Source organism: Python bivittatus, unplaced genomic scaffold (genome assembly GCF_059951505.1).
Source record: "Python bivittatus isolate LINGU-HERP-01145 unplaced genomic scaffold, Pbiv_v1 ctg000610_np1212, whole genome shotgun sequence".
Classification (NCBI taxonomy): Eukaryota; Metazoa; Chordata; class Lepidosauria; order Squamata; family Pythonidae; genus Python; species Python bivittatus.
The window spans coordinates 1,143,486-1,169,380 of NW_028277088.1; the positions used below are offsets into that span (position 1 = coordinate 1,143,486).

At 45.6% G+C, this 25,895-nt stretch overlaps 1 protein-coding gene across 4 annotated transcripts; it reads left to right on the forward strand.

The window, feature by feature from the left end:
• The first annotated feature begins 3,105 nt into the window (after nt 1–3,105).
• On the forward strand, nt 3,106–17,163 carry CDC25A (cell division cycle 25A). 4 transcript variants are annotated; one of them, XM_088150384.1, is made up of 15 exons: nt 3,106–3,355; nt 4,867–4,949; nt 7,252–7,303; nt 8,117–8,153; nt 8,698–8,799; nt 9,160–9,279; nt 10,162–10,290; nt 10,799–10,876; nt 11,330–11,514; nt 12,451–12,535; nt 12,697–12,759; nt 12,934–13,032; nt 13,456–13,586; nt 14,344–14,455; nt 15,476–17,163. In XM_088150384.1, the coding sequence occupies exons 1-15, from the start codon at nt 3,237–3,239 to the stop codon at nt 15,614–15,616; spliced, it is 1,536 nt and encodes a 511-aa protein (XP_088006510.1). In that variant the 5' UTR covers nt 3,106–3,236; the 3' UTR covers nt 15,617–17,163. The 4 variants fall into 4 exon arrangements, with proteins under 4 accessions (XP_088006510.1, XP_007442811.1, XP_088006509.1 ...); XM_007442749.4 differs by having other exon boundaries at nt 11,330–11,482; nt 12,449–12,535; XM_088150383.1 differs by lacking the exon at nt 12,451–12,535 and having other exon boundaries at nt 11,330–11,482.
• The last annotated feature ends 8,732 nt before the right edge of the window (nt 17,164–25,895 follow it).

Below are 25,895 nucleotides of genomic sequence, written 5' to 3' on the forward strand. Positions count from 1 at the left end.
ATTCCAGGTGTTTTCTCTTTTATGGGAAGTGCTGCATTTCACGCGATGGAAGGAATACAAGAGCAGACACAGCACACGCACGCCTGTGTTGGCTGCCGAAGACTCACTAGCATCAATAACCGATTTAGGCTTCCAAGAGCAGCTGCTATTAGTATTTATTTAGGATTACATGTCACCAAGTCCAAAGACTCCAGGCCGAGCCAGGGGACCCCCAGATGTGAGTCCTATCTTCCCCAGCCAGAGGCTGAGAGCGAGGGGAGTTGGTCCACTGCATGTGGGGAAGACTGTCCCAGAATGCAGATGTATACAAATTGATAATACACACCAGTTTACAAATGCTTGTAGCTTTGTCCAGCAAACCCTTCTCAGAGTAAACATGCAGGTGTCAGAGTTCCATGTGTGAGTGGCACACACTCACACATGGAAGTTCCCCAAGAGTCTGGTGGTCTCATGTTCTGCCCCTTCAAGGTGACAGTTCTCAAAATGCTTCCTTTGTCACCTGGCTGACAACTAAGCGACTAAGAGATGCTGAACTACCACTGAGGTGAAGAGTTGGCGTACATTATTTGATTTATATCCCACCTATTGACCATGGTATGGATTTAAGGCAGCTGACCAAATTTAAGAAAAAAATAATAAAAAGCTTAAAATGTAAATGGATGAAGTTTCTTAAAGATGCTGTGCTACTACTGAAGTCAAGAAGTTTCATCTCTGGAGGGGGTCCTTTATGGGCAAAGCTACACTGAGCTCAGTTTAATGTGTGAGAGAAAAATCACACATTTCCAAAAGCCATTCCTTTACATCTGGAGTAATATTACCTTTCCAATTTCTCAGTACAGTATAACTCTTAGCCACCCTCCCCCTGCTCAATACAACCATAATTCCTGATGAATAGTTGGATTCCATAGCTTTGGTATATGGTTCAGCATCACATTAACACCTTAAAGATTTTCCCATAAATCTACTTTTATACATTAAAACACCATTCCAAAAGGATGCCTGATGATCACATGACTATATCATATGGGTCAATGAACCCTCCAATTTTTTGCACCTCCAAGAAAGAAAATCTGATGTCTATTCAAGTACATTCTTTGGGGAATCCAATACACTCTACAGTTTTTTGATGATAATGTATTAAAATTGTATGCCGCCCAACTCTTAACGACTCCGGGCGTCTTTAATGAAGGAGGTGGTTGGATGTACATCATATGGGTAATGACTATCATTGATTATGACATCCTTGCTGATTTAATAGCCAGTTGGGAATAACTGGGAGGCTCCTGGCTGTATCTCGTCTCAGCATTGCTGGTTCTGCCTCGCCAGCTCCAGCTCTTACGTGCTTAACAGTCTTTGGGTCACTGGTGCCTGTAAAGGTTCCACTGCAACTTTGAATTGGGCCAAAGGCCTATCTCCCCATGTGTGTTTTCCACGAGGGCCAATCTGGGGCCTGGGCATGACCCTCACTCCTGCTTCTCTGCATTTGGCGTGCTTGCCTGATTGCAAAGCAGAAGAAAATTGCAGCTATTAAAACAGGTGGAATGCCTCTTAAACTAGAAGAACCACAAAATCAGTCCGGCTAGATATTTAAAAAGCTTGGTTATTATTATTTTCTCATTAAAGGCCCACATTCTGGAACAGCGGAAGGCATTTGGAGATTGCAATTACAGGACTCGTAAGGACCTAAGCTGGGCTCTGCTGGATCAGCCTCTGGCCCATCTAGTCCAGGAATCTGTTCTCACAGCGGCCCCCCAATTGCCTAAGGAAGCCCTCCAGCAGATGGCCTTCAGAGGAGGAAGAGGAGGAGGAGGAGGAAGAAGAGGAGGAACAACAGCAGCAGCAGCAGCAGCAACACAACTCTGGAAAGCTTTTTTGGTTCCAGGCTCTTAAACTAGAAGAACAAGCAAGCATGCCGAATGCAAATAACAACTGTTTATTATTTGTTGAATGGCCCCTGTTTTGTTTTTGTTATTTATTAGTTCATTTTAGTCTGGGCTGCCTGTTTGATTTAATGTTTTTAGCTGTTTTTATGTTTTTTCCCCCTAGTTTTGTATGCCACCCAGAGTCCTCTGGAGTTGGGCAGGCAATACATTTAAATAAATAATATCAAACCTAAGCAGTGCCCTGCTGGAGCGTGCCCCTGGTCCATCAAGTCCAGCAACCTGTTCTCCCCATGGCCCACCGAGTGCCCAAGGAAGCTGCTAGCCAGCACAACATCTCGTACCGGCGAATTCCGAAGTTTAATTCAGCATTATGTAAAGCAATATTTCCTTTTCTCCATCCTGATTCTTCCAGGATTCAATTTCATTGGGTGACCTCTGGTTCTACCGTTGTGGGAAGGGGAAAATAGCTTCTCCTTGTCCACTTTATGCACACCATGCAACACTTTGTAGTTCTGGTCATTTGCCCCCTTTCTAGTCTAAAAAGCCCAAAGTGTCACAATGGGAAACCACTCCAGTTGGATTGCCCCAGTATTGCTCGTCTACATCAGTGTTTCTCAACCGTGGGAACTTAAAGGTGTGTAGACTTCAACTCCCAGAATTCCCCAGCCAGCATGGCTGGCTGGGGAATTCTGGGAATTGAAGTCCACACATCTTAAAGTTCCCAAGGTTGAGAAACCCTGGTCTAAATAAAAGAGCATTTGTTTCTTTACTGTGTTTCCAGGTGTTTTGCAAACTGCACTGGACGCTAGCTAATGAAGAGCGGGGAAATGACACTATAAATCTTAACAGTATGAAATGACTCGTATTATTTATTTCTATGCACGATAAATTAAAGCCACGCGCACTGCACGGCTTTGCGTCCGCGGCTCCCCCGTCCTTAACCGGAGGAACAGGAAGCGCGCGCTACCCTGCTTTGCCTATCTCCGTAGCCGCGTGCGACCCTGCGCCTCTCCTATTGGCTCCCTGGAACGTGCCTTCCCCTTCCCCTTTCTTCCCCAGGCTCCGCCCGCGTCTCGTGCAGAGGCGGGGCTTAGGGCTCCGCCGCTGTCTGATTGGTCCTCCGCCAGAAGGCCTTCCGCTCCTTGGTCCGCGCCACTGGCGATCAAGGGGAGGCGGGGCGCTTCCCGATTGGCGGCTCTCCCTTTTGGCGGGAGGACGAGAGTGGACGCTTGTGGGCGGCGCCCGGCGGGAGCCCGTAAGGAGGGGGCGCGCGGGGCTTCTCCTCATTCCGGGGCGCGCGCCGCGTCGGTTTGCTGGTCCGGCGACGGGGGCCGAGGAGGGTCACTTCGCCTCATGGAGCCGGGCGCCCGCCACCGCCGCCGCCTGCTGCTGCACGACCCGGCGAGCTTAACGCTGCCGCCGGCGGGAGCCGAGACGCCCCTCGCCCGCCGGAGGAGCCTGGACTGTGGCGGGTGAGCCGGCCTGCGCCGCCCCGGGCGCCTTGGAGAGCCCTGCCCGCCCGCCCGCCGAGCCCACGGGCCCCGCGGCTGGGGATTCTGGGCCTGGAGGCCGCCCGGGGCCCTCGCCCGCTTTTCCGCCTCCGTCCCTCTTCTCGGGTCGGAGGCGCCCGGCCGGTGCGGGCTCGGGGGTCGCGGGGAAGAGAGCCTCCGGAGAAAGGCTTCCGGGGGGTTCTGGCTCCCCTCGTCCCCAGCCAGGGGGGACTGGGATCTGTAGTCCTGCGAGGGCCGTGCGGCCTCCATATCTAAGGGGGCCCTGCGTAGGCGAGGCGCCGCTCGCCCCCGCTCCGCCTCGGAAGGGAGACGCGAGCTTGGGGGCGTCTCGGCGGGCCTGCCCGGTTGGAACCCTTGGAATTTGGCTGGGTCCGAAACGCAGAACCCGGGCTGCCCGGGCGGGCGAAGGCACGAGTTCCAGTCCAGCCGCGGGCGTGAAGCCGGCTGGGTGGCTTTGGGCCGGTCCTCCCTCTCGGCCCAGCCCACCTCACGGGGTTGTTGTTACGGAGCAGAGGAGGAAGGGGGGCATTACGCGTTCACTTGTACAAAACGTACGTGGATAAGCATGTAATGAACAGCTGGCTTGGCCTCTAAGGTCCACCCATGTCTAGGCGATCCTTTTTTGGTCCACTTCCTGAATTTGGGGGACTGCAACGAAGTTCTGGTTTCAGTTGTGGTAGCTGTGTTTCGATGCCAGGGTGGGAAGGGGCCTTACAGATCACCTCTTGCAACTCCCTGCCAAGTCCAAGGATCCACTGCCACAGCATCCCTTGCGGGGGCCAACCATCCTCTATTTAAGCACCAAAAGGAGGGCTCACCACCTTCCAGGGCAGTCTTAAAGGGACAGAAGTCAGATTCTTCTCCATCAATTTGGTTCACAAACTCTTGCAAGAAAACTGTGTGGATGACCCTTGAAGCCACCAGGAGCTGAGCTTTTAACTAGTGGCAAATGCATGTATGTGTGAGCCGGCCTGTGATTTGGCACTTGAATGAAAGTCTTCCCCTTGTGCTTTTTCATGCATCTTCTATCTGTGTGTCGGATTAATATAATTTAAATTTAGCAGGATAAGTTCTGAAATCACTTTCAGACATACTATCTAAGCCTTCCACAACATCTTGATGTTAGTTTTCATTGTTTCCTAAAAGGGACAGAGATTTTTGTTTTATGTGTATTCACGTTGAATGCCAGAGACCTACAGTAATCGTACTAACAGTAGTAGCATATTGTTCATAGGGGTTACTTTCCTGAAAGAATCCACTTTTGCAACCAAGATTGGAAAATGCAGCCTAGAATGTGGAAATGCTTGTTGGGCTCTTGCTGATTAGAACTTCTCAGCAGGCAAATGGTTTTGTAGCGTTCAGGTGCTCCCTTCCCTCTGTGATTGTGTAACAGCAGTTTTTCCCAGGACCATCTAACTTAATCCATGTACTACAGTGTGAGAGATAACAGCATTATCTTTGAATCTTTGCAGCTCAAGTGAATGTTGTATGCAGATGTTGGAAGCAAGAAATGCCAATTTGAAAAGGACCTCTTCTTCTGATTCTACAGATTCAGGTTTGTGTCTGCACACTGATGCAACAAGTTACAGACCCTGTTTTCCAGCATTTTCATGATTCAAAATATGGCTTGATGGTGAATGCTTGCGCTTGAAATCCCTAAGTCTAAATCACTTGTCTTGGCTGGTGTAAGAACCGCGGTACTCAGTTCTCAAAGAAAGCAACTCCCATTGAAACCAAGGCAGGTTCAAAGGAAAGTTCATTTATTGGAAAGTAGTAACAGCTCTAAAGCCATAGCTGGAACGGAGTCCCACATGCGCCAGAACTTAGTTTTACCTCACTCCCATTTCACCCCCCCTTCTGTCTTTGAATCTCTCCTGTGCATGTTGAAGATGTTCTCAGGTTCCCATGTTGGTACGGCCTTGGGCATTCCTGAGGGCGAGATAACAGCCCATCTGCACCTAACGGTTCACCTCCCAACCTTCCCTCCCTTCCTCCCCTTCGCTGTAATGGCAGAAACGAAGCAAGTGAACTAGCAGTGCAAGTGATTCAAAGTGGCTACTGGGCAAGATTTTGTGGCTATCCCAGAACTTCCCCAGGAATCCACTCAAGTGGCCTCAGTAGACGAATGGATCAAACAGATGACAGATACTTGGCCGATAATTGAAGCGGCATTACAAGATACCAGGGAGAACTGCAAAAAACACGCAGATCACAAGTGGTCCCCTGAAGAGGAATGGAAAGTGGGAGACAAAGTGTATTTATCAACCAAGTACCTCAGAACACTACAACCGTCGAAGAAATTGGGACCCAAGGTTGTGGGACCTTTTACAATAGAAAGAGTCATTTACCGACTACAGTTGCCTAAGAATCTTAAAGAGAATTCACCCAGTATTCCATTGTAGCCTCTTAAAACCTTACAAAGAATCACCAGAGCGGCATGTGACACAACCACCACCAGACCCTATAATGATTGAGGGTGAGCAGCACTTTGAAGTAAGAGATTTTAGATGCCAGAAAACACAAGAGAAGTACAATTCCTCATTCAATGGAAACATTTTCCCAAGTCGCAATGCGACTGAGTAGCGGAAAAACATGTGCGGGCACCACAGTTGATTAAGGACTTCTACAAGAAGTACCCTGAGAAGCCAAAATAACATTTATTCATGTTGTAAAAATGTACATATGTTTTACTTCTCTCTATCTAATCCCTCTACAGGTCTCCTTCCCTGAACTCTGAAACTGATTTTTTTTTTCCAGAGGGGTGGTATGTCAGAATCCTCGTAATCTATCACTTGCACTGCTAGTTCTCTTGCTTCGTTTCTGCCATTACATCGAAGGGGAGGAAGGGAGGGAAGGTTGGGAGGTCAACCGTTAGGCACAGATGGGCTGTTATCTCGCTCCCAGGAATGTCCAAGGCCATACCAATGTGGGAACCTGAAGATATCTTCGACATGCACAAGAGAGATTCCAAGACTGAAGGGGGGGTGAAATGCGAGTGAGGTAAAACTAAGTTTTGGCGCGTGCGGGACTCCGTTCCAGCAATGCTTTTAGAGCTGTTACTACTTTCCAATAAGTGACCTTCCCTTTGAATCTGCATCGGTGTCACTGAGAGTTGCTTTCTTTGGGAACTGAGTACCGTGGTTCTTACAGCTGGACAGATTCTTCTGAAATGTTCCTCATCTGCTTGAGCGAACCTTTAATTCCATTGCTCCCAACTTTTGGGTCATTTTATTTAAAATGCACTTCCCTGTTGTTCACCCATCCCTCTGCGTGCTGTTAAGAGGTTTATTTTGCTCTGTCCCATCACCTCTATTGCTACCTACAGAAGTTGGGCCTTTTCTCTGCTTTTTTTTTTTTCCCCCTTGTCTAAAATGGAAGGGGGTGGGAACCCATCTGGTGTGAAAGAAAGAATGTTGGCCCTGGGAGGAGCAGGAATGTCGAACCTATGCTGTCTGGTATTTTCGGGATGGGCGGGAGAGAGGAAGTTTGGATTTTTATTGTTTGGCATCAACACAAGGAGATCTGATGTCCAAAGGATCTGATGCCCCCAGACTGTTTGGGGGCCTCACAATTAAACCCATAGCTTGCTGTTACATCTGAATACATAAACTATAATTACGAATTGAGCTCAAACCACCAATGCCATGTATTGCTCAGCTGAGATGTAATGGAGAAAGGTCTGCTTCTTCACTGGCCCCATACGCTCAGACTGTAAGCTTTTAAGTTTAAAAAAATGGGCTTAGATTTCTCTGTGCATTAGGGATGTAGTACTAATCTGGTATACTTAGATGGGCTGTTAATTTATTATGCTTTCATCAAATAACTGTAATATTTGCAAGATAATTTATCTTCTACAGGCTGCTGCATGGATTCTCCCATCCTGCTTGGCATGAAAGACCTTGAGGAAACGTATGTGACAAATATGCTAATGTAGTATATGGTTTAAAAAAACCTGGGGGCATCAGGAAAGAGACAGGCTGAAGAGTTTTTGTTAAGCAGAAAATCTGTTTAGAATATAAGGCTGTGTGTCTTGACTGTACTGACTCAGAGGGTCTCAGAGCTCCAATTCTTCAAATCTGTGGAATGGGTTTAAAAAGTGTTCTGCTGTTACTGATATCCCTGGGGCCATGATAGGCTTTCCTCCTTGCTCTCTTTACCCATGATTAAGGGTGTATGTTTTAGTGCTGGACTTGCTGTTTCATATGGTTGCTAGGTATGTTGTGATCAAAGGAGAAATTACCAGCAGCTTTAAAAACTGCCTTGTCCCTCTTAACATTTGCTGAAGTATTTGTTTTAAAAAAGGAAGCCTTAAGCAGAATTGGTTGGATGGGGGAGACAATAGCAGTATAAGAAGCTTACAAGTTAGGTGTTAGTCAGCCTTGCAAACTAAGGGTCTTTGCATATTCCTTGTGTCTATATTTTGAATTGCAAATTCTGTGAGTCATCTTGTGCAAAGGTAAAGGTGTGATATAAATGATTTAGCCTTAATAGTCCTTCTTTCCATCTTTCAGAGATAAGCTGTCAAATGTGGCTGGGTTTTTATATATCTTGGTGATGATTAGACCAGATGGTTCTATTTTGGGAGCTGGTCAGCATTGTTCTACTAATTTGATTATGTAGTTAAAAGTCAGAATTTATAACTACTTTTTTGTTAATGCAATTTTGCTTTCATGTTGGAAATCAGCTTTATTTTATTTTAAGGTTATGTGGTTCTCCTTACAGCTTTCGACTCCCCATGAGAAGAATGTGCTCCCTCCCGGTAAGTTCACTTAGGAAGAAGGCTCTCCTTTTCAGTACTGAGCTCTATTCTCAAAACTCCATTTTACCTTTTCCAGACTTGGGTGAGTTTATAGGTCTCACGTATAAGCCATAGAAAATCCCTTCATCTTACCTCAAAGGTTCTAGATGCTTGAAATTTAGCATAAAGGGGTTTCTGCATTTTATAGTAGGTGGCAGGGAGAGTTCCTGAAAAGTGTTGAGTTAGTGGTTCTATTTTGGCAACACTTGAGTTCTCTGTTAAAGCGAACAAGGAAAGGTGGTCAGCTTACACAGAAAGGACTGCATCGTGAAGCGTGCTGCTTTTCTTTATTTCAAACATTAAGATCTCTGATCTATTGTGAATACCAACTCAATTGCTTCAAGTCAGTGTTACATGCTTTCTTCTATTAATCTCTGCATAGATGCATGATGATAATTCATTCCGTGTTCCCCAAATCAGTTAATCTGTGTTTTCTTGATGGCTTTTTGAGATAAAACAAAGCTTCACATGTGTGACTTTGGGGTTGCTTTTCTCAATTTTTTAGCACAGCCTTCTGGGGTCCAGTCCTGCCCTGAAGAGAAGCCACTTGACTCTCCCGGACTGTGATGTTTTCCAGGCCTTTGGCCCGGACGACAACAAAGAGAATGTGAGTTTGTTTCCAGATATTCCAAAAGAGAAAGACAGCCACGGTTCAAGGAAGAGGTTTTCTGATGTAATATCACCAAAAAGGGTTAGGGTTAGGGTTTTTGTCTCATTGGGTTTTAGCAGAGATCTTCCACTCCTTTGTATTTTTGTAACTCTGAAAACTGCTGCTGAAATTTGGCATTTTGGAATTGTACTTCAGAAACATCTTGAGGATGATGGGCACTCAGTTAAAGTCTCAAACTAATCTCGCTTCAACAGCTTTTTATTTCACCATCCAGATCAAAGAAAATAGATAGCAAATTACTTGTCTATTCCCTTTATATGGATTGGTAAAATGGGTGCTTTGTCCCTTTTTCTTAAGGAGCACTTTGAATTCAAGAAACCAACAAGACCTGCCTCTCGTAGCTCTCTGCGTCTCTCTTCTCTTGAAGATGAAAAAGATGCTTTGGAACTGAGACGGAAGTCAAATACAGCATTTATGGTATTTATCGAGAAGGTGTCCAGCTCGGGGTAGTATTTACTTTACCAGAAAGGGGGGACACTTAGGGCAATAGTTTATAGTGGGGGAATGTAACTACTCTGCTCAAAGCTTAGGCCACGTCAAGAATATTAGAGCCTTTAGTATCTCCATATGGCGCGTGCAAGAGAATAGATTCAGTATTACTGAGAAATATAGAATGGGGGCTATTCATACATTGGCATCATTTTCATCCTCAGGCGATACTATCCTCAGATGGACATGGAGCAATTAGCTCGTAATGGAAGTTGCAAACATGTTTCATTTTAGGTCTGACTGACCCTGGAAGTCTGTCACATGAAAAAACATAATTGGGATTGTTGATCCAACCTAGAGTTAACTCATTTGACGTTTATTAGTTTTGATGACAAACTTTTAACATTGCTTTCACTGAAAACATGATTTGAAATGAGAATTTTTAAAGTTTTTTTCCTACAGTGTTTGGTAGCCATACGTGTGTGTGTGTGTTTGAAACTTTGTTATTTTTAGAGAAGGTAGGTACCACACTTAGCAATTCATGATATACTTCGCATCAAGTAGTTTATCATCTGACGTTTGAGAATTAAGTCCATCACACCTGCTATTTGCCACCAGGAGTGCCTGGAAGCTTTAAGATACAACTAATGCAATGTCTCAATAATGTCATCCATATTCTGACCGTAGGAGGAGAGTTTGATTTCATAGGAATATTAGAATTGCTTTTGGTTATGCTAATGAATGTTGGTAATGTCTCAATCTGTAATCTTTGAATTTGTATTTTCAGAGTAGTAATTTCAAGTAAGAACTATACATTGTATGAAAATCGAAGGGTAGCTATTTCTCCATTAAAGTATTAATTTGCTTTAGTTCTGCAGTGGCCAGAATGTTGAAAATGAAACTGATAGCCCTGCATTCCTGCGGCAGCAGTCCCGAAAGGTCTCGGAAACAGAAGACGATGATGGATTTTTAGAGATTATGGATGGCCCCGATAGCACAGTAAGTGATGCTGAGGACGTGCCTCAGTTCTTAATAGCTATAATATAGTTCCATTTGGTTAGCTTCTTCCAGAGGGAGAGTCCAGGACAATTTTATTATTTTGTATTACTGAGTGTAATAATGCATATTTTTAAAAGTAATAGATAAAGCAAAACATTTTATTGGTGGGACTATAGCAGGAATTCTAGAGCGAAGTTCTGGTAATTTAACTTTGTCAAAAGCAATATCATGGCTGTCAGTGATCCTGTTGGCCAAAGAAATTGCAGCACAGTGCAAAGAATTTGATGATGTTTTCAAAAATTAGTTTTTCACAACCTGATCATCTTCGCTGCAGAATAATATGGATCTGTTTCGCTAATGGTATATATCTGCACCCAGAAGTCAACTCTGCTGTTTTTTGAGGCACCCCCAAATCTTGTCAACCACCCACTTATCAGTCTCTACCAGTTATATTACAAAATTCACGGTGCTGTTTTCCTGCCTTATAACTTGAGGGTTTCATCTTTAGAATAATGAAGAGATGCCTTCTGACATGGCGAGCCTCTGGACCGCTCCTCTGGTTGTGGCTAAAGGGGAGGATCTGCAGGTGAGTTTGGGCTTTGGAGCTTGAACCTTAGATTTAAAGCAACCCCCCTCCTCCCCCCTGAGCTTTTAGTGCACGTTAGACTCCCATTTTCAGTCAGGCACAGGGGCATTTGTTGGCTTCTTGTGTGTCTTTTCCCTAAAAGCGTTGTGAGCCCCTGATAGCCTTGGGACCTTGCCCATTTTTTTTGTTGACATCTGCAATTGTCTGATCTCATCCCAGCTGAAACAAGAGGAACGTTAGGTGCTGAATCCCAGTAGTTTGCAAAATGTTGCAGCTGCTCCTCCCCTTTCGTCAGTTGCTCTGTACCTGGGTTTTCAGAAGGCGGCTTGCTGGCTCATCGGGGCGGTATTTCTTTGCGACCGAGTGGGCTGTCCTTGCAGGGCTTTTTCCCAGGGCATGAAAGGCTGGAAGGACCCCTGCTAGTCAGCTAATGCTCCTTTGGCTTCTACCCAGAGTCAGCAGTACAAACTCTGCAGCGTGGAAAGCAAGCCCTGCAGCCTGGGTAAGACAGCCTTGAAAAGAATGGAGAGGGTCCTGGAAGAGAGCGCCCCAGGCTTCAGCAAGAGGAGGAGAAGTGCCCAGGCAGGACTTTCAGAAGAACCGATGGTTGGTAGCCTACAAAAAGACAGTGACTCCTGGCTGCTGAACTCACTGAGGTTCACCATATGAAGTTGCCCCTGAAGCCTTCCCCGGAGTCCTACCCTGACTTTGTGGACCACCATTTTCTTGGGCATCAGCCTGCTCTCCCCTGCTCTCCCAGGGGTGGGAAGGAGGCTTAATGGGAATAGGAGGAGACAGGCAGGGGTGCTCAGATGGTGGGTAGAGATTTGGAGGAAAACCCTCAAGCATCAGAGGGCACGCTCCCTGGGGGAAATACAGCAGAGCTGTTGAATGGGGCAAGGGACAGGGTTTAACTCGTTTTTTCTCAAGCGCTGAAAATATCCACGGAGGAAAGGCCAGCCAGTGGAACAGATTCAGGAGGTGCCAGTTCAAGGGACGCAGCCTAGCGGATGTTCTCCCACCCGGGGCCTTTTCCTGGAAGGCAGAGCTAGGGGCTGCTTTGGGGGCCTTGTGCAGATGAGGAAAGGCAGGGCACCCAAACAAGGGGACAGGTCTTTCTGGAAGACTCTGCCAGTTTTATGATTTATAACAAATGGGATGAAACATTTTGAACATTGGCATATATCTTTTCCATCTCTCCTCTCCACTCTTTTCTTTGCTTTTTTTTTTGTAGCTCTGATCTCAGGGCTCCTTTGTTAGCAAGCCTGCTCCTGACAAGGAGCAGCCTCACCCAAGGTCCTTCGGTGCTTCATTCACCTGCTCAGACAGATTTCCAACGTCTCTCTTTATGGCCTGCTCTTTACCCTGCCTGGCTTATATTAGCATCCTTTACCCTGAGTGTTTTCTTTCTGGCTATATAAATGGATATAATTGATAATTTTTTGAGATTTTCCTGCTGGTCTAAGTCTCTTTTGAATGTGAATGGTAGGACTCCAAAACAGTTATATTTAAAAACAGTAAGAAATTACCTCTGCTTTCAGCTGCCTTCTGCTTTTTTTTTCTTTTTTGCAGAGTCCATTCTCCTCCTCGTCTTCCTCTTTAGAGATAGGGAATGTTTTGGATAGTGACCAAAGGGACCTTATTGGAGATTTTTCAAAGGTAGTGCTCCTTTCCTTCCTCCTAACCTCTAACTTGTCGGAGTGGGACAAGGCGCTGAAAAAGTAGCTGCAGCCTTTGGTGCTGCCCTCTCTTTTAGCCTGCTCCAGGGAGGGTCTGCCCTTTGTCTCCTCCTGAGCGAAGGTTTGGTCGTGTCTCTGTAGGTTTATCTGTTCCACACCGTTGATGGCAAGCATCAGGATCTGAAGTACATTGATCCAGAAATGGTATGTGGCGCCTCTGATTCTGGGAGGGGCGCTTTCTGATGGGAACCGAAGGCTTCTGGGCCCTAAAGAAGGCCGGGAGATTCCAACATCTAGTTTGCCCTGTAGAATAAAGTAGGTGTTCCTGAATGCCAGAGCTTGGCGCTCAAGCTCTAACACTCATCCTGTTGTTTCCAGATTGTGGCAGTTTTGAATGGCAAGTTCTCTATATTCATAAAGGAGTGTGTAATCATCGACTGCAGATTTCCCTACGAATATGAAGGCGGTCATATAAAGGTATGGCAGGGCTCAGCACCAAATATCAGCCTCTGGATGATAAGGGGCTTTCCTGTGGCCAGGGGCAGCCCAGGAATTTGCCACGCTAATCCAGCTGTTGCCGTGGTGCAGCTCATGCTGGGTCCTTAGTCTTACTCACAAGAGCCCTCTCTCCAACAATGGGTCCTTTTACGTGCCCTTCACAAGGAAAGATTGACTCAACTGCCCAACTCAGTTACTTTTCCCAAGTTAAGTATTATACTCTTTGGACATTACAGTAATGGAGTTCCCAGACTTTCCTGAGATTTCTTGCCTAAAAGCGTACGTTCTGCACATAAAGGCACGCAGCACGAAGAAAAACAGGAGAATGTCTACATGAGGCTGGACTAGGGGCGCAACTCCCTCCCATCAGTTTACTTTCTGCTGGTTCCTTTTCTTCTCCAGGGTGCTATAAATCTTCACATGGAGGAAGACGTTGAAGACTTTTTGCTCAAAAAGCCTATTGTGTCATCTGGCGGCAAGCGAGTCATTGTTGTTTTCCACTGCGAGTTCTCATCGGAACGGGCCCCCCGGATGTGAGTACTCTGAAGACCATGTTCCTCACCTTTGCAAAGGCCAGGGTACTCGCTGACTTGTGGCTTGTTTGCAGCTGCAGATGAGCTGAGGGGGAGGAGCAGGCTGGCCATCCTGACTTGGCTGGTGCTCCTTCGGTGGTGCTCTCTGTTGCGTAAAAGTTACGTAAGCCAATATTGTTGACTTCAGTAAGATTAAGCTGGCTTCGTCAGATTCATTCCACATCAGTGGAAGCTGTGAGGGTGGTCTAAGAGTGATGATCGGTGGTCCGAGGACTGAACTTTTGTACTTTTTTGCAATTGTGGATACTGCTTGTTAGCGGCTTTGAGAGAATTTTTCTGAAAAGTAAGATTAAAATAAATGTAATAAAAAATCTAGATTGCTCCAAGAATGGGGCCCTCGTGCATCTACCTGTGATCCAACTACAATTGGCACCGGAAACTCGGTTGTTAAGCGAAGCGGTCACTAAGTGAAACCGCAGCAGCTTATGATCTTCCTTCAGCTTTCCTTTGCTTTACAGACCTGCGAAGGTGTAAGCATGAGGGTTGGTCATAAAGTTACTTTTTCACCACCGTTGTAACTGCGAAAGGTTGCTGAACAAGGCATTGCTGAACGGGGGCTACCTGTACTTCTTGTATATCATATCACGGGGCAGCATTTGTATGCTTAGTGGGATTGTTGCAGCCACCTGTCCGACAGCTGTGGGGGCAGGGTTTGATCTTTTTCCCCCCAAACCCCCCTCCTCTTCTTCTTTCGCAGGTGCCGATTTGTAAGAGAAAGAGACAGGCTTGGCAACGAGTACCCGAGTCTGCACTACCCAGAGCTCTATGTCCTAAAAGGGGGATACAAGGACTTCTTCCTCAAATGCAAGGTCAGGGTCGTTTCAGGTCATTCACACGATCCCATCCCTGTGCGTGACACCTCTTGGCCTGGGAGGCTGGGAACAGGAGTGGAAGGCTAGATGGGGCCCTGGTCTGACCTGGTGGTGGGTTAGAGGTAGTGCTGGTTGACCAGTGTGAATTCCCCTCTGGGTTTAGACGCAACAGCTGTCCCGTGGCTTGCTGAAATCAAAAAGCAGCTACTCAACTGAGCCTTGAGCCTCCTACGCTCATCCCATGCTGGAGCCAAGTGTAAGGTTTGGGGTAGGGGAGTGCAGGTCTTTAATGTCTGTCTTGGGGGGGCACGATGGATGTGAGGGCAGCCTCCAAGGCTCAAGAGCTGCTCAGCCTAAAAGAGTATCGCTGTGGGAGGAAAGCAGCGTCATGGGGGTCAGCCCCTCTGCTGTCACGGACACACAGAGATAAGTCACATTCAGAAAGGACAATAAGGAAGCTAGGCAGGAAACAAAAAGGCTAGAACACCCCTCCAGCAGCCAACGCTCAGTTAAGCAGGGATCAGCCTCAGACAAACAGTCGGGCTCAAAACAATACTTCAGTCAAGGAACCACCAAGGAGGAAACACTGGCAGGGCAAGATAGTGTATATAAACAGGCAGCAAACCCCACGCTTACCGGCGCTGATGATGCTGCCTAGTCGGGTCATGAAACGCCTGCAAGCCAGCCACCAAGCTCAGAGGGCACCAAGGTCTCCACGGTTCAACCCTGAGCTACAGAGATTCTCTCCTTTTGGGTTAAGTTCTACATCTGACATAGCAAACTTCAGCTGTCTCGCCCGGCTCAGCCCACAGTCAGGAGGAGGGCCGTGATGGTGTGTGTGCGAGTTTTTTTGGTTTGGCTTAGTGGGCCATGTGAACTCAGCCATTGTGGATGGTGATGGTTTAGTGTGGCGCCTGAGACTTGTTCAGGAATCTGTATTAAAAGAAGCTTGGCTTCAGCGCAGGGTGTACTTCCCCTTTCTGGATTTTGAATTGTGCTCTTTGCTTTGCTTTACAGAGCTACTGTGAGCCGCAGGGCTATCGGCCCATGCACCACAAGGACTTCAAGGAAGACCTGCGCAGGTTCCGCACAAAGAGCCGAACGTGGGCAGGGGAGAAGAGCAAGAGGGAGCACTACAGCCGCTTGAAGAAGCTCTGAGCTCCGGGGGTTCCGCCAGCTGGAGCTGGGCCAGAGGGACACACAGGGACTTGTCTTGGGGGGTGGATTGCTCTGCACGGCCTTTCCTTTGCTCCTGGATCAGTTCTGCAAGCCTAGAAGGAGAGCGTGGACTGCCACAGGTCGGGCCCCGGGCGGTTAGCGCTCCAGCTGTGAATCCTGGAATTTCCTATGGACTTCGAGACAATCCATGGAGAAGTATAGATGGGAAGCAGAAGGATGTAACTGCATTGTGCAGTCGTAAGATTTTAATGGATTTTAAAACTCTGCTTTTTGTATTTTAATATAGTCAGATGAAGCTAATTTACCTTTGTGGTACAAGCTGTGCTTGGTTTTCCAAAGCCTAGCATTTGCTCTCCTGTTACTTAACTAAACAGTAAGTGCTTAGCTACCAAAAGAGCAACTTAAAAAAGAAAAAGAAAAAAGAGCAGCACTAGTTGAAAGATTTTGAAGGTGTTCCTTGGTATAAACCAACACCGGAGGCAGAAGCAGAGGCTATGATGCTAGCCGGGTATCTTGCTTTTTTGTGTGTGCGTCCACATTTTACATGACGCTAAACCAGAGGTTACTACTACAACTACAAGTGAGACAAGCTGAAGCTGTGCTTAGGCTCCCGAGCCAAATTCAGGATCCGTATGCAAACTGGTCCTATTTTGTCATGAACTTTAAGTTAAGCCAACTTGGCTTGAGATTGCTTAACTAATCAAGGTTTGTGTTACTGGTTCTCATACCCCTAGAAGAAAGTGACGTGAACTTCTGGTTACAGGGTAGTCAGAGAGAGAAAGCCCAAGCCTTTGTCTCATGCTTGTTCCAGTAGCCCTAAATAAAGGTTTGGTGTTATATGCAAATTGGGCACCAATGTCAGTATTAGAAGTCATTTTTCAGCCAGCCAGTGTGGTTGGAGGAATTTTTCAGGAGGTATTGTGTAAGCTTCAATTTTCCTTTTGAGGGGCATTTGCAACAAAAGCTTACAATGAGAAAGTATGCTCTTTAGCCTTTGCATTAATGTCTGCATCAGACCTAAAATGCTACCTCAGTTTATTTAGACGGTGTCACTAGTCTGCTTCTCGGTGCAGGGGACCTGCGTTTATCCCTCAGAATTGAACTACGCCTGCGAACCATGCTGCGGGGCAAGCCAAGGCAGCTGTTCACCCGGGAGTGAGGAAGTGCGCTGCCTTGGGGGTTTGGACTGCTTGGATTGGCAGCGGGGATGATGGCACGGAGCCCAGCTTCTCCCGGTTTTCTGAAAGGTATTTGTGGGTTGCAAGGAAGCACTTCTGTGGTTTCCTCGCTGCTTTCTTCCTGAAAACATTCCCAAACCCACTTCCTGGTATTGAGCATATGTATTGTTTGAGGTGCAGTTTGTCTTACTGATTTGACATTTGCACATAATTGTATTCAAATCTAGGAAAAATAACATGCTTTTAATGTATTGTAAATAGTATTAGAAGGTGAGGAAAATGTAAATGACAATAAGGGTCCAAGAAAATGACCTCTTTTGTGGCTCAGCAAATAAATTGCCCACGATTTCAAAGCTATCTGGTGTGTCTCTTTTTTTCCTTTGCGTTGGACTAACTAGACTGACAGGTGGCCTTGCTGCAGACAAGTGCCATTTTCCAGGAATTGATATATTTCAGAAACACTGATATGCAGAAGTGAAAGGTACAGGATATTCAAGTACATAATACTGTATTTTAGCTCATTTTGGTTTAAATTCATAGGTCTTGTTGTCCACAGCTCCCAAAGTTTCTGAAATGAAGGGACGTAAGTTTCCTGTGAAAGGAAGGAACTGGAATAAACTTTACCGTGTACCCGTGACTTTAGGAGTGGCTGTGGGCGTGTCATTCTCATCCATGCGTCATGGAGTATTGACAACATCAATCTATAAAGGTGTTGGAGCAGCCTGTCTTTTGGCTGCAGGTACCTCCGGACAGGTGGAAGGAGAGCAGGTGCAGCCTGGGGAGCAGGCTCAGCTGAAACGCTGGGTTTAGAGTCCCCTGGCCGGATAAGTCCTCTGTATTCCAATGGGGTTGTAATTGACTGTTGAAATTGGTGGTCCGTTGAAATGATTTCCCTGTTAATTTAGAAGTCCGAGACTTCGGTTTCAGTGCTGTGTTGTGTGGTCCAGAAAGTTCCCAGTGGATGGGGCTGCTATTCCGGGCTTGAAGCATGTTGCGTGTTTAGCAGAGATTCCCCCCCCCCCATAAGAAGATGACGGAAATCATAAGAACGTGTCTCTTAAAGTGCTTCTGAGATGGGATCGTCAGAGTTTTTGTGTTTACAGACAGGAATTTGGTCTGTTTTTGGCAGTTCTCTTTTTTCCTCCTTGGTGAATTCTGAAAGAGCTCCCTTTCAGGAGTGCACGGAGATGAGAATGTGGAGGCAACAGGCAGGAAAGCTCACTACAGTCTTGTGTTTCTATTTCATGAGATGCTGCATAAGATTGCCGCGGGAGTGCTGAACCGGCCTGCATCTCACTCCTCTGAGTTACGCAAGGCCACTCAATAATTCATGGAATAATTCAGTCCAAGAGCGAAGCAGCAGAGGCTTGTCTGGCGCCTTTGTGCCCGGCACTCCGGCTTCCTAGCTGGAATTGCAGAGTAGCTTCTGTTTGTTAATACTGACGCTTCCTGTTTCCACGGCTGTCTTCCAAATAAGCAGCGGTTGTGCAGGTTTTTTTTCACAGTATTTGCACCGTCCTCTCTTGAAATAAGAGGGCCAGACAGAAAGCCCTTGATAAGCCCCAAGCCTGCTCAGAGGGAAATGTGGGACTTGTAAGTCAAAGAACCTAAAACACTTTTTTTTCAGAAGTATATCTGACTCCTGGAACTGGATACCCAAGAGTTTCCTAAATCACTCCCTTTTTATCTGTTCCCCCCCAAGCCAGGAGGTCTGGTATGTTCATCATGGTCTCTCTTCAGAAACAACAAAAAGAAACCCCCAAACCTCTTTCCTATTTTAGCTATTGAACTAGTTTTAATTAGCAATCAACTATGAGCTACAGAATATGACTCAGTAGGAGATTGTCTGTTGTGCTCGGCAAAGGTTGAAGGAGGTCAGCAGGGCAGAGCCTGGTGGCCCTTGAACTTCTCGCAACTTACTTGAAATGAGTGTGCGTCCTCTAATTGTTTCTACCATTGATCTATGCTCTTTCTGTTCTTGTTGTTGGCATCGGGTTCTGGGCGTGTTGCTTTTCCAGAATGACAATAAACTATCTGCAGAAAAATCGTAGCAAAGCAATTCATAAGGTTAAGTCCGTGCATTACTAATTCATGGCCTCCGAGTTCCAAAATTAAGTGGAAAGCGAAATATTGGGCCTCTGCTGGGGAAAGTCTGGGGAGGATTCAGCTTCCATCTCGGTGCTTTTACCCAGTTGATGTCAGGGCTGGGAAGTATATAAAGAACTATTATGCAATTTTTCTCTTAGGAAAATGCCAGCTGTGTGCCTGGTTATCACAAGAAGAAAAGGAAAAGGCCTTAAAGAGGTATTTAAAAAAAAAAAAAGATTAGGAATATAGTAGGACTCTTGCCCAGAAGTAAGGATGTTCTCAGGTTCAGCTCAGCTCCTGGTGAAGGCATCCATTGAGGTTGCTTGGAGGTGTTTTCTATCTTCTGAAATGATTGTTGACTTACAAGTTTAGGAATTAGGAAACCCCGAGGCTTGGGGGGGAAAATAAAAAGTGGTGGTGGAAGAGAAGAGGAATTCACCAATCCCACCAAAGGATGAATATGGGTAATGCTGGAAAAAGCTGGTTTTTATGCGTAATTTGAGAGCTTGTTACCAAATATATACATAATATATTTAGGTGCCCCTTCATGGATCACTGCCTTGTCGTGGCGAAGGGGCTTGCGTAACTCAGTGAAGCCATGAGCTATACCGTGCAGGGCCACCCAAGATGGACAGGTCATGACAGAGAGTTCTGACAAAATGTGGTCCACTGGAGAAGGAAATGGCAACCCACTCCGGTATCCTTGCCAAGAAAGCCCCATGGACAATGTCAAAAGGCTAAAAGATATGACGCCGGAAGATGAGCCCCTCAGGTCGGAAGGTGTCCAATATGCTACTGGGGAAGAGCGGAGGGCAATTCCAAGTAGCTCCAGAAAGAGTGAAGCGGCTGGGCCAAAGCCGAAAGGACGTTCAGCTGTGGATGTATCTGGAAGCGAAAAGAAGGTCCGATGCTGCAAAGAACAATATTGTCTAGGTACCTGGAATGTAAGATCTATGAACCAAGGCAAGTTGGATGTGGTCAAACATGAGATGACAAGATTGAACATCGACATCTTGGGAATCAGCGAATTGAAATGGACGGGAATGGTGAATTTAATTCGGGTGACCATTATATCTACTACTGTGGGCAAGAAACCCTTAGAAGAAATGGAGTTGCACTCATAGTCAATAAGAGAGTGGGAAAGGCAGTAATGGGGTACAACCTCAAAAACGACAGAATGATTTCAGTGCGTATCCAAGGCAAACCATTCAATATCACAGTCATCCAAGTCTATGCCCCAACCACTGATGCTGAAGAAGCTGAAGTTGACCGCTTCTATGAAGACCTACAACACCTTCTAGAACTAGCACCAAAAAAAGATGTCCTTTTCATCATAGGGGATTGGAATGCTAAAGTAGGAAGTCAAGGAGTAATCGGAATAACAGGCAAGTTTGGCCTTGGAGCACAAAATGAAGCAGGGCAAAGGCTAATAGAGTTCTGTCAAGAGAACAAGCTGGTCATAGCAAGCACTCTTTTCCAACGACACAAGAGATGACTCTACACATGGACATCACCAGATGGTCAATACCGAAGCCAGATTGATTACATACTTTGCAGCCAAAGATGGAGAAGCTCTATACAGACAGCAAAAACAAGACCAGGAGCTGACTGTGGCTCAGATCATGAGCTTCTTACTGCAAAATTTAGGCTTAAATTGAAGAACGTAGGGAAAACCACTAGACCACTCAGGTATGACTTAGATCATATTCCTTGTGAGTACACAGTGAAGGTGATGAATAGATTTAGAGGGTTATATTTGGTAGACAGAGTGCCTGAAGAACTATGGACGGAGGTCCGTAATATTGTACAGGAGGCAGCAACTAAAACCATCCCAAGGAAAAAGAAATGCAAGAAAGCAAAATGGCTGTCTGATGAGGGCTTACAAATAGCTGTGGAAAGAAGGAATGCGAAAAGCAAGGGTGAAAGGGAAAGATATAAGCAACTGAATGCAGATTTCCAGAGAATAGCAAGGAGAGATAAGAAGGCCTTCTTAAATGAACAGTGCAAAGAAATTGAGGAAAACAATAGAATGGGGAAGACTAGAGATCTCTTCAAGAAAATTGGAGATATCAAAGGAACGTTTAGTGCAAAGATGGGCATGATAAAGGGCAAAAAAGGCAGGGACCTAACAGAAGCAGAAGAGATTAAGAAGAGGTGGCAAGAATGCACAGAAGAACTATACAAGAAAGATCTTAATGTCCCTGATGTCCACGCTGGTGTGATCACTGACCTTGAGCCAGACATCCTAGAGAGTGAAGTCAAGTGGGCCTTAGGAAGCATTGCTAACAACAAAGCTAGTGGAGATGACAGTATTCCAGCTGAGTTATTTAAAATACTAAAAGATGATGGTGTTAAAGTGCTGCACTCAATATGCCAGCAAGTTTGGAAAACGCAACAGTGGCCACGGGATTGGAAAAGGTCAGTTTATGTTCCAATTCCAAAGAAGGGCAACGCCAAAGAATGCTCAAACTATCGCAGAATTGCACTCATTTCACATGCTAGCAAGGTTACGCTCAAAATCCTACAAGCTAGGCTTCAGCAATACATGAACCGAGAACTACCGGATGTACAAGCTGGGTTTCGAAGAGGCAGAGGAACTAGAGATCAAATCGCCAACATTCGCTGGATCATGGAGAAAGCACGAGAGTTCCAGAAAAACATCTACTTCTGCTTCATTGACTATGCAAAAGCCTTTGATTGTGTGGATCACAACAAACTCTGGCAAATTCTTAAAGAGATGGGGGTACCAGACCACCTTACCTGTCTCCTGAGAAATCTGTATGCGGGCCAAGAAGCAACAGTTAGAACCGGTCATGGAACAACCAATTGGTTCAAAACAGGGAAAGGAGTACGACAAGGCTGTATACTGTCACCCTGCTTATTTAACCTATATGCAGAGTGCATCATGAGAAATGCCAGGCTGGAAGAATCACAAGCCGGAATTAAGATTGCAGGGAGAATCATCAACAACCTCAGATATGCGGACGATACCACCCTAATGGCAGAAAGTGAAGAAGAACTAAAGAGCCTCTTGATGAGGGTGAAAGAGGAGAGTGCAAAAGCTGCCTTGAAACTCAACATTAAAAAAACTAAGATCATGGCATCTGGACCCATCAATTCCTGGCAAATAGAAGGGGTAGAAATGGAAGCAGTAACAGACTTCATTTATTTGGGCTCCAAGATCACCGCAGACGGAGACTGCAGCCATGAAATTAAAAGACGCTTGCTCCTTGGGAGGAAAGCTATGGCAAGCCTAGATAGCATATTAAAAAGCAGAGACGTCACCTTGCCGACAAAGATCCGCATAGTCAAAGCTATGGTTTTTCCAGTAGTAATGTATGGCTGTGAGAGCTGGACCATAAAAAAGGCCGAGCGCCGAAGAATTGATGCCTTTGAACTGTGGTGCTGGAGAAGACTCTTGAGAGTCCCCTGGACTGCTAGGAGGTCAAACCAGTCAATCTTAAAGGAAATCAACCCTGACTGCTCATTGGAAGGATCGATAATGAAGCTCAAGCTCAGATATTTTGGTCACCTAATGTGAAGAGAGGACTCTTTGGAGAAGACCCTGATGCTGGGAAAGATTGAAGGCAAAAGGAGAAGGGGACGGCAGAGGATGAGATGGTTAGATAGCATCACTGAAGCAATGAGCATGAAATTGAGCAAACGCAGGAAGGCAGTGAAGGACAGGAAGGCCTGGCGCGATACGGTTCATGGGGTCACGAAGAGTCGGACACGACTTAACGACTGAACAACAACAATATTTAGGTGAGTTAAGTTTGTTAATCCTTAGCTTTTGTTTTCCTTTTGTTTAGATAATTTCGCAATTGGATTATCACTTTGTTTGATTGCTGTATATATTTTTTTAAAATGGCAACGAAATAGTCTTTAAAAGGGAAGCTGATTGCTGGGGAATGATCAGAAAACGTGTGAAAGTGTTGAGGTAGAGCCACAGTGCGTGCATACCTCCCTCCCGTGAGAAATGTGCGTGCTCGCCTGAAGTACTCCAGCCCGGCTTTGCACGGTTATTCCACCAGTCCCCTAAGTAAGGTCTGTAGCCCTCCAGTTTCCCCAACCTTGGACTGCAGCTCTCCAAACTGAGGGAGCCAACTTTAAAGGCATGTTTTGTACTCTGCGTGGTGAATCTGGGTGATTTCCCCCAGAAAAGTGGCTTTGGAGGGTGGGCATTTTAAACAGAGCATTTTTATAGCTTTCTGACCTAGTGATGGTTTAAATCAGGATTTCTCAACCTCGGCACTATAAGATGTGTGGACTTCAACTCCCAGAATTCATGGCTGGCTGGGGAATTCTGGGAGTTGAAGTCCACACATCTTAAAGTTGCTGAGGTTGAAAAATACTGATCTAAAGTATGGATAAAAAACCCTGCTGACCTTACTACCGCCTCCTGCCTGCCTCCTGTTGCAGCTCACAGCACACGCAATCCAAATATATACTTACATATAGACCACCCCCACATCTCCCCCTGGGAAAGCCCATCTGTTTCTGCTTTATCGTAAAATTAGGTGGAACAAAGAGAGGACTCTTTGTGGCAGTGATCTGACCCAAGGATCTTGCCTGGCAGCCTTGCTGCAGGATTTTTGGAAAAGTGGGAAAACTTCTGCATCCTTTTAAAAATGGAATTTAGGCTACCAATGTGTTTGTTTGTTTAAAACACCAAAAACAAACCAGTACAGTAGTCCTTGTTTAATGACTGTCTCACTTAGCGACTGTTTGCAGTTACAATGGTGATGAAAAAGTAACTTTGCAACCAGTCCTCTCATTGAGGACCTTCGCAGGTCTGTAAAGACAAGGAAAGTTGAAGTCAGATTGTACATACAGCTGCGGTTTCACTTAGCAACCACTTCGCTTAACAACCGAGTTGCCGGTCCCAATTGTGGACGCTAAACAAGGACTACCTGTAAGCCCACTGCGAGTTCTGTGTGCTTGAAGATGATGTTGCTGAAACAGCATTAAGGGCAGATGTAATGATATGTGGGAATGACCTTGGGAGACAGGACAGAGATGCAGCCAAGGGAACAGTCAGATAAAAGGCAGCTGCGCCCACAGCAGGGATGTGGGCAGGGCTGGGGAATTCTGGGAGTTGAAGTCCACACATCTTAAAGTTGCCAAGGTTGAGAAACACTGATGTAAGGTGACCTCAGATGGGCACGAAGGAAGAAAAGCATCTGCCTCTTCCCTCGGTAGCAACTCTGTTTTGCCTCTTCCGGCCGGTTCCTTTTGCTCCATAGCAACAGATGCTGAAGATATTCCTGGAAATCGCGTCCACCTTCCGATCTGTCAGTCCATTTATCTCCTCGGCAATGGCGTGCGTCCCGAGGGCACGGCAGCTCTCTGCTGCCCGTCTGAATGCTTAGCCGAAGCAAAGCGGCTCTAGAAAACTGTGAAGAGGATGGAGTTGGCTGCGATGGCTAAATTGACAGCTCTGATTAGAGAAAAGACACTGATTAAGAAAAGAAGACCCCTTTTGGACTTTTTGTGTAAAACAAAAAAAAAAAACAACCAACTTTCAATATATGGGTTTGATGGTTAGAAAAAAATTGGATGATAGAAAAAATGAAAGTTATGGTGTAACCCTAGAGTAAGAGTTCAGTTTAAATTTATACCTGTAACTGTTGTAAAAGAAAATCAGAAGTCATTTCTTTATATTCCTTTTTTCTTTCTTTTCCTTCTGCACTTTCGGCTTTGTTCTCTTTCTTTTTTCTTTGATTTTAAATATTGGTTCTTATTAGTTTTTATCTTTCTTGTTTAAAAATTTAATAAAGTTATTACCAAAAAAAAAAAAAAGGCTGGAGGTCTTGGAGTTTATCTGGTGATGCCAATGGAAAAATGGGAGGGGTCCCCTGCAGAGCACAGAGCAGAGAAGCAGACAGCCCACCATGTTTTCATACTTTTGAAAAATAAATATATTAAGTAGTTTGATGGCTTGCTTTCTCATGTATTTGAATCTAGCATTCCCCTGATCTCATGTTGCCAAAAATTGCACTCCATAAAGCATTGCCTTAGTATCCAGAGAGAGAGAACGGGGGCCAAAGAGCCCTATCTGCGTCTTATGAATCACCATGACTGTGCATCGAAAAGGATGTGACAACAGAGTTGCTAAGCCATGCTTGGCGTTCCTGCACCGTTGGCAGCATCTGGTGTCGGCAACCTTTAGCGAGGGGCAGCGAAGGCCCCGAGACATCGCTCTGACTTGCATTTTATTTTATTAGAGTCACATTTGCCGAAATACAAGCCTCGCTCCAGACCCACCCTTTCAGCTGTTCTGCAACGGCAGTTCAGTTGTTGTCCTCGGCTTGCACGGATCCAATTTCCTGATGGCAGAGCAAGGTAATTGCTCTGTGGAAAGCCGCTTGTGTTTCAGAAACAAAAGTCCCTTCCCCTTCAGAGGGAAAAGCACAACGGGAAAGTTGTTGGTCACGAAACACAATTTCTGAGCGCTAAGCTAGGAAAAATAGTTCAGCTGGCTGGAAATTATGGGAACTGAATTCCAACATCCCTGGAGGAGATCAGGCCGATAAATGGCATTCTTGGGTTTGTTTTTTGGTTTTTATTTAACAAAACAGAGCAAGGAGGAGAAAAGTAAAAACCAAGGCAAAAATGGAATACATAAGGGCTTCTCGTACATGTCTATATGCATATGAAATTTTACACAACAGCTTCAGTTAACGGATAACCGTATTTTAGTTAGTTAGTTATAACATTTATATGGCCAGCCAACTCAAACAACATGGCTCTGGGTGGCTAAAAAATCAAACATAAAAATGACACAAATAAAGCAATTAAATGGTCATCAGAAACTAAAATTTGTGCTATCCCACCAAATGGGGATTCTATTCATCCTGACCCAAATGCTCAGGGAAATTCCACTGTAATTGGCCATACATGATCCGTGTATAGAAGCAACTTGCTTACAAGTTGCAAGAAACCTCAAATCAGGGAGTAATCGGGGCCCTACCGTTATCTTTCCCACACTG